Below are 7735 nucleotides of genomic sequence, written 5' to 3'. Positions count from 1 at the left end.
TTCAGAAATGTTGGAGTAGATGAGTCTTGAACCCAGGTCCGTCTGGCTCCAAGGAAAAGTCATTACCACTGTATCACAAGAGCCCTCAATATGTTTACTGCATGATGATCACGAAAGGAGCATTGCAGACACAAGGTTAACTGTTTAAAAATCCAGAATAGTCTGTCCAGTTCAGGTCACCCAAAAGTGAAAAATCAAAAACGCCTTTGCAACTCCTAGACAACTGAAGATTAAGAACCAGTCTGACTATATTTGGTAATCATAATAGCTATAAAGCAATGGATTAGTTGTCAAGAGAAGAATGTGAGTTTTGTAACATGATTGAATTAGTTGAGGAAAATAGTGTGGGTTCACACAGATTATTTGCTTCTCTGTTGAGAAGAATGCTTGGTACATGTTTATACTTTACAGAAACAAGGGACCAGCTTGGATATTAGTGATTCCTTTCTATAAAACTTGTTACTGGTTGGATCAGTTTGCTGACTCATGCAGCAGATGTAGAGTAACTGTCAATGTTTATGTATCCATGTATATGAAGGGGACAAGAGGTGCTCCTCATGAACATTGCTCTCTTTTGGAAGTCACTTTTCATCAGCTGAAGGATCCCTTTCCATGATATGTCTCAGTGACTTTGTTTCTGTGAGATCATATGGGCTCAGGATCTAGGCAAGTGTGCTTTTCAGGAGAAATATGATTGATGGGGAAAAATCAAAATGGACCTGGCAATTTCTTTTATCTTTCTGTTTCTTCATGTGCTTTTAGTGTCTCCGAGGAAAGAAATAAAACAAAACCATCTAGAATTTAAGACGGAAGATGTGTTCTGGTAATTGGGTAAATTCTGCAGAGGACTGCACTCCTAGATAACAAAATATTTTCAAAATTGAGTTTCAAATGAAAGGTGATGATGACTAAAGGTGGTTCTAGCTTTGAATTGCTAATGTAGTAACTCAGGAACTGATAATTCCCTTCTGAAATTAAGAGATCTCATGCATTGAAAAGCTCACAAAAATGTATGCTGGGTTTAAAAAATTGGATTGGAGCATTTGCTCAATGTGAATTTTGTTACTTGTCCTGGGAGATGGAATCCAAAGTCATGTCTAATGTCAACTGAGATTATTGAGAATTCGGAATTAGGAGTCTCATCTCTGAAATGTGTTGTGCGACAAGCTGAAATGAAAAATTGAACATGGATCCCTCAACATTTCCTGGGTCACTGCAAATAATTCTGCTTTTTCACTGCATTAATGAGTGCAGATGTAAACTTCCAAGGACTGGCTAGATCCTCAACTTGTGTGTTTCGTGCTGAGGTCTTTTTATTTCAACTTAGACCAAGTTTGGAAACACAATCAGGAAAGAAAAATGACTTAAATTGGCCATTGGACCCAAACAGACCATATTTGTTATTATTCCCCATGTAAATCATCTTGATCACCCCTACAACTGACTTGGCCATATCCCTTCAAACTATCTAACACACATTGTTCAATTGCCTCTGTTTCAGTCACTGACACTGCAATCCCATTGAATTGTGAATAACATCCCACTCCTGTTTCTAGAATGATTGCCCATGTTGTAATTTGAACACATTTATGAGAGACTGTGTATATAAATATTATGTGGCTGGGATTGAGTTAAACAACCAGACAAGATGTATTTGCTGAGAGTTGCATTTATTGTTGATTGCACCATCCATTGTGATTGACCCCGTCACAAAATTATATCATATTGTCCTGTGTTACTTTTCTAGATAATTGCACATTGATCCTTGTTTAACAATGACTGCATAATGACAAGATAATATAACCAGGTACTTTAGAATTTCAATACATCACATGGCTTGCATTCCTCAAAAGTTAACCATGCTTACGCATCATTAAATTCACAATCTGCACAAGCATTTCTTTGTTTTTCTTAAATTATTTATGGAGTCAATCTTAACACATAAAGCATAACCTTTCAGTGGATCATCTTTGTTTGTATCTTTGGCTCAGATTTGATTGGATGGCTGGACTTGTTTGCCCACTCTGAATTCAATACCTTGTTGACCATATTTTGGCCTGCCTACTTCTTCTCTTCCTCCTTCCCTGCACTCTTTTCATCATCAGCATCATCTCCTTTTTCTTCGCTTTCTTCCTGTTTGTCACTCCCTTCTTCCTCCCCTCCTTCAGCCTCACCTTCCTCCTTCTCCTCATCTGCCTCCCCTCCATTTTCCTTTTCTTCTTCCTCTCCATTCTCCTTTGCTTCTGCCTCTTCACCATTTTCTTCTCCTCCTTCCTGCTCTTCATCTGAAAAATAAAACAGCAATCAAGGCAGAATGTTAGTGCCAAGCATGTTCCCTCCGAAGATTGCATTTTCTCATTGAAGATTGCATTGTAGATATGAAACCATGCACACATGAGTGTATATGCTGATACCCAAGAATACAAATAGTGTCTATTGTCCAAATGTCTTTTAAAATGTTGTAACTGTACCTGCATCTACTCCTTCATCTGGCAGCTCATTCCATACACAAATAATCCCACGTCAAAAAGTTATCCCCTAGTCCACAACCAAGCAAATTTCAGATTTAAACTGCTAATTCTGGCCTAACATCGTTGGTCCTTAGATTTTATTAATGTTATTTTCAGACAAATGGATGTAGTTTGGCATTGACAAGTTGGACCTAACAATTTGTTTCCATGTCGAATGAGTGTTAAGTGATTGCATGTTGCAGGAAATGCATTCTGTTTCAATGAGTGAAAATTCTCTCAGCAACTGGGATAACCTTCTATAATCACAAAATATTACAGGTAACTGTGTAGTTTTGAAGTGCAGTTACAGCTGTCATGTTGGGGTACACCAACTTGCACAATGCCAGGAAAGACAGTGAAGCTAGGGATACAATGTTTTGTATCGGTGATTCACTGTTGTGAGATCGATTTTTCCCAGGACAGGAGACAGATCTACTCTGCTCTCTGATGAAAGAGGAGTGAGACACTATTTTGATGTTCACTGCAAGACCAGAAGGGTCTTGAGTTTCACATCTCAATTAAGGGACGTTCCTACAATGGTTCAACTCTCTTACACTTACTGATTTGGGAGCAGTACCCTCTAGTGCCACTTCAAAACCGCCCCTTCTGGCTCTGGGGTGTGCCAGCGACTGAGTTGGCAGCTCGGTGCTGAGCTGCTGGCCTGGAGAGAAAGTTCTTACCTTCCATGTCTTCTGCCTTGTCAGCAGGGGGTTCCAGCTGTGCTGCCAAAGCGCGGGTCTGCTGCACCACCTCCTCCTCCTCCTCTATCTGACTGCTGCTGCCGTAGGAACTGTACAGTACGGGTCTGCTGGACAGTCCGTAGGCACTGGTCTGAAGAGAGTAACTCGAGCGGCTGTAGACCGGGGCAGTGGCAGTCTGGGCGTAGTTACCGATCAAGCTGCCCACATTGGCGTAGTTAATGCGTGTTTCCTCTCCTTCCAGCAGTTTCCTGAGGGCGGAACAGCAACGCGGTGAGAGCATTTCAGAATCGTGCTGCAGGCTTGTACAATGACATGGCGCTGTGCCTGTGTCCGTACATAGTCAGGGGGTGGGGGGGGGGCAGTTCCTTTTTCTTTCCCCGCAGCCTGGTCAGGTAGTTTATTTTGAAGTGTCGCTGTATATTGCTATCTACTGCACATTTCCTTTCGGGAGTTACACCAGTGAATGTGCGCGTTCGACGCAGGAACCGCTCAGCCCGTTTTGTTTCTCGAACTGCCCACTTCTCGTGTCTAGCTCGACTGTTCCTACCCTGCTCACGGCTTCAGCTGTTCACTGTTCTACCCCGCAAAGGCACTGAGTAAAGCCTTTCAGAATCGTCACCAACCTCGCCCGCCCCCCACCCCCGCACCGCGCCTGTGAAACCCCACGTTGCGGGGCTCTACGATGGGAATGTTGGCCTTACAGTGAGAGACAGTGGAGGCTAACACGTACCTGACACAACGAGGCTGTCACGTTCAACCATCTCACCCCCTCGGCCTCTGTCCCGCACCCCAACCCAGACCAACCCTTCCCGATTGAAATGGTGTATTTCAGCCTGCGGGGCTCTCCTCTGGAACACACTTGGCACACCCTCAGGCTACTTGAAAGACTGCGCCAGACCTGTGTGGATACGCCCCCCTGCGGCGCACCTTACTGGTGCAATGCAGCCCCCTGCAGTAGGGGAGGGGTGGGGTGTGGGCAAAGGGCTGGGAGAGGGGCTGGTACCATTGGACCCAGCGGCTCTGTCACCGGCTTCTGGGTGGGGCTGAGGTCTAGAATGGAAGGGCCGAATGGTCGGTCCTCTTCACCAAGCCGTCCCCAACCCCCCCACCCCCACGTCCCGGCTGGTTAATCAAACAGGCAGAAGCATGGCACTCCACCCATCAAGGAAGGGACACTGCCATCCGTGGGAAAAGGGGCGTAAGTTCCCAGCGGCCCGTCCCTGTACCAGTCCCACCCATAACCGGGGGACCGCCGTCAACTACCTGTAAGCAGCGATCTCAATATCCAGGGCCATCTTCACGTTCAGTAGATCCTGGTATTCCTTCAGGTAGCGGCCCATCTCATTCTTGGTGGTCCTGAGCTCATTCTCCAGCTGGCTGATGGCGTCCTGTGGAGGGGGACATGGGTGGGAGGAGAGAGATTGTCAGAGAGCCCCTGGGTTTCTCTCTGTCGTTTCCTGCTCTGTTCTCTTTTTGATCTCAGGGTCAGCGCCCACGTCCTCTTTGACTGAACTAGATTCTAAATGACACTCTCTTCTCCCCCCTCCACTCGCACACACTCCCTCCGCCATTTTTCTCTCTCTCTCTCTGCCCCCCCTTGCCACAGATCCTGGCTGTTTGTGTGAGAATCTCTCCCTCGGTCTCTCCCCGCTGGACCCTCTGTGTGTCTCTCTCTCTTTCCCGCTCCCAGCCCCGTATCGGCCTTTACCCTGTTGGTCCAGGTTCCATTCTCTTACCTGTAAAGCACTGATCTCTCCGCCCTGTTTCTCATCCAGTTCCAGCAGTTGCCTCTCCAGGGCGTCGTTCATTCCCCTGACGCCGTCGATCTCCAGGGTCTTGGCTTTGACCTGACGCCGGTACTCGATCACCTCGTCCCGGGCTTGCCTGGTCGCGTCGTTGTCCTTGGAAGCGTTCTCGGCCAGCACGGCGAACCGGGTCTTGTACCAGTCTTCGGCGGACTGCATGTTCTTGGCTGCCACCTTCTCGTACTGGCACCGGATCTCCCTCAGGGCAGAGGACAGATCGGGCTTGCCCACGTCCACCTCCACGGACACCTGGGCGTATTGGACCTGAGCCTGCAGCTCGGCGATCTCCTCCTCGTGAATCTTCTTCAGGAACGCGATCTCATCCATCAGGCTCTCGATCCTTTTGTCCACTTCGGCCCTGGCTAGCGCCGCTTCATCCGAGCCCTTCCTGGCTTCCATCAGGCGTCCCTCGGCGTCCTCCCGGTTGAGCAGCTCCTCCTCGTAGCGGGCCTGCAGGTTCTTGACGCTTTCCTCCAAGTGGTCCCTCTCGCTCTGGGCTGCCTGCCTCTCGTGCCTGGCGTCGTCCAGCGCCAACCTCAGCTCCCGCAGCTCCTGCTCGTAGATGCCCTTGAGGCGGGACGGCCCGCCGTGCTTCTGGCGGAGCAGGGAGAGCTCGGCCTCCAGCACCTTGTTCTGCTGCTCCAGTTCGTGGACCTTCTCGATGAAGCTGGCGAAGCGGTCGTTGAGCTCCTGCAGCTGCGCCTTCTCCTGGGTCCTCACCGCCTTGAACTCGCTGCTCACCGCGCTGGCTTGGCTCAGGTCGAAGTTGTCCAGGGCCGACGAGATGCTGTGGGCCTTCCTGGCCGTGAACGCCGGGCTGGAGTACGGGCTGTACACCGCTTTGACGTTACCGCCGTAGTTGCTCCTGAAATGCTGGACAGCTCCGTAGGTCCTGGGCGCTGCGCTGTCTCCATAGCGCCTCCTGTGGAAGTAGGACTCGTAGCTGACGGTGCTCATGGCTGGGCTCGTTCGCTCGAGTGTGCTCTGAGCGCTCTGCACGGTCCCTTTTATAGCAGACCCAGCCCACAGCGAACCGGAGACCCTCCCCTCCCCCTCCCCCCCAATTCCTCCGCCGTCCTGCTCGACAGCAAAAAAATATGCTGCCACTCCCACCGTGCCTGGAAAGCTGCGGGACTGACTGTAGCGAGTTGGGGTATATTTCAAGCACTGCCACTCAACGCCAGTTTGCCAAGGCATGCAGACAGCCTGACATGCTGGAGGAATAGCCTTCGTCGGAGGCTCACTGACGATGTTACCTAGAATGGTGACGAAACGTCTGAAAACGAGCCTTCCAGCTCAGCGAGCAAACTCACATCCAGAATGCTGGAGGAATCCTATCTCCCAGCAGTTGCCCCCTCCCCAACCCACCCCCCCCCCATCCACTTCACCCTCCCTCCCAAGCCTTGTCTGCTGTGGCATTTCAAGCGTTCGCTTCTTCAGGGCCCCTTAAAGTGAGCTAGGGAGGGCGAGAAATCTTCACCTCAAATCCCCTCCTGGCCCCTTGCTTCACAATTGTGTCTCCTGTTATCGACACCCACCCCCGTCACCCCTCCCTCGGCGATAGGGGAAAACATTTCTCTCTATCTATCCTGTCTACGGACCTCAGTACTCTGTACACCTCATTCGGATCCATCCCTAACCCTCCCAGCCAGGCTTCCTTACTGAATGAGAAGCAACCCCACCCTATCCCAGATAGCAAGGTGTACACCTGGATGAAAACAGTAGGCCAAGCAGCATCAGAGGAGCAGGAAAGCTGGCGTTTCGGGTTGAGACCCTTCTTCAGGAATGGGGCAGGGGAAGGGGATTCTGGAATAAATAGGGAGAGAGGGGGAGGCAGATAGAAGGATCCCAATTTTTTGTTTCTTGGTAGCTGAATCACTCCAGCCCAGGATGTTCCTGGTGAATCTCCTCTGCACCCTCTCCAGTGCAATCAATTCCTTCTTACAGTGAAATGACTGGAGCTGCTGCACAGTACTCCAGCTGTGGTTTAACCAAACTCCTGTACAGCTCCAACATACCCTTCCTCATCCCAGAGCCCACCTTGCTGCTTTTTGCTGCACAGCCCCATGCCTCTTTCTCCTGGCTGAGGGAATAATTTATCTGGACCTTTCCTTTTTTATCTTCAGCTGCGAATATCGCTTGCTGGTGATGCTTTGCAGTATTTCTCTCTGGTCTGAATGGCACCCCCAGTAGTACTTTGTTTGCCCCCATGAGGGTCATTACCAGGCTTCAGAGCAGGAGAATCTTGATTGCTGTGCCATAGACTCAGGAAAAATTTCAACTGAGGTGTTTGAAAGCCTATAAAGAGATTCCATACACTGCAAAGACAGACAGATTGACTACTGTCATTACTCCGATAGCTAAAATAGTGGGAGATCTCTTTACAGTCAGAAATGGGCAATTCAAGAATGAATTCTTTGCATAGGTGGTCCTGGAAAGCCAGCAATGGTCTCGCTCCTCCAAACCGATCTGACCACATGTGGGCATTGGAGGGGAGATGGATCTGAATGACAAATTATGGTCAGTGTTATTGAGTCTAGGAGTTGGATAATCACCTTGTGGCTGTACAGGACATCGGTGAGGCCACTTTTGGAATACTGTACTCAGTTCTGGTCTTCCTTCAATTGGAAAGACGATGTTAAAATTGAAAGGGTTCAGAAAGGGTTTAACAGGATGTTGCCAGGGTTGGAGAGTGCAAGCTATAGGGTGAGGCTGAATA

General features: G+C 49.1%; 1 protein-coding gene across 1 annotated transcript; it reads right to left on the bottom strand.

The window, feature by feature from the left end:
- Positions 1-1651: 1651 nt before the first annotated feature.
- On the bottom strand, positions 1652-5995 carry neflb (neurofilament light chain b). The gene is made up of 4 exons (XM_048523181.1): positions 4948-5995; positions 4475-4599; positions 3191-3459; positions 1652-2285 (listed from the first exon to the last, which is right to left on the bottom strand). The coding sequence occupies exons 1-4, from the start codon at positions 5971-5973 to the stop codon at positions 2062-2064; spliced, it is 1644 nt and encodes a 547-aa protein (XP_048379138.1). The 5' UTR covers positions 5974-5995; the 3' UTR covers positions 1652-2061.
- Between the last annotated feature and the right edge of the window lie 1740 nt (positions 5996-7735).

Source organism: Stegostoma tigrinum, chromosome 40 (genome assembly GCF_030684315.1).
Source record: "Stegostoma tigrinum isolate sSteTig4 chromosome 40, sSteTig4.hap1, whole genome shotgun sequence".
Taxonomy (NCBI): domain Eukaryota; kingdom Metazoa; phylum Chordata; class Chondrichthyes; order Orectolobiformes; family Stegostomatidae; genus Stegostoma; species Stegostoma tigrinum.
Note: the sequence above shows the minus strand (reverse complement) of the source record. Positions and strands in the feature narration are given on the sequence as shown.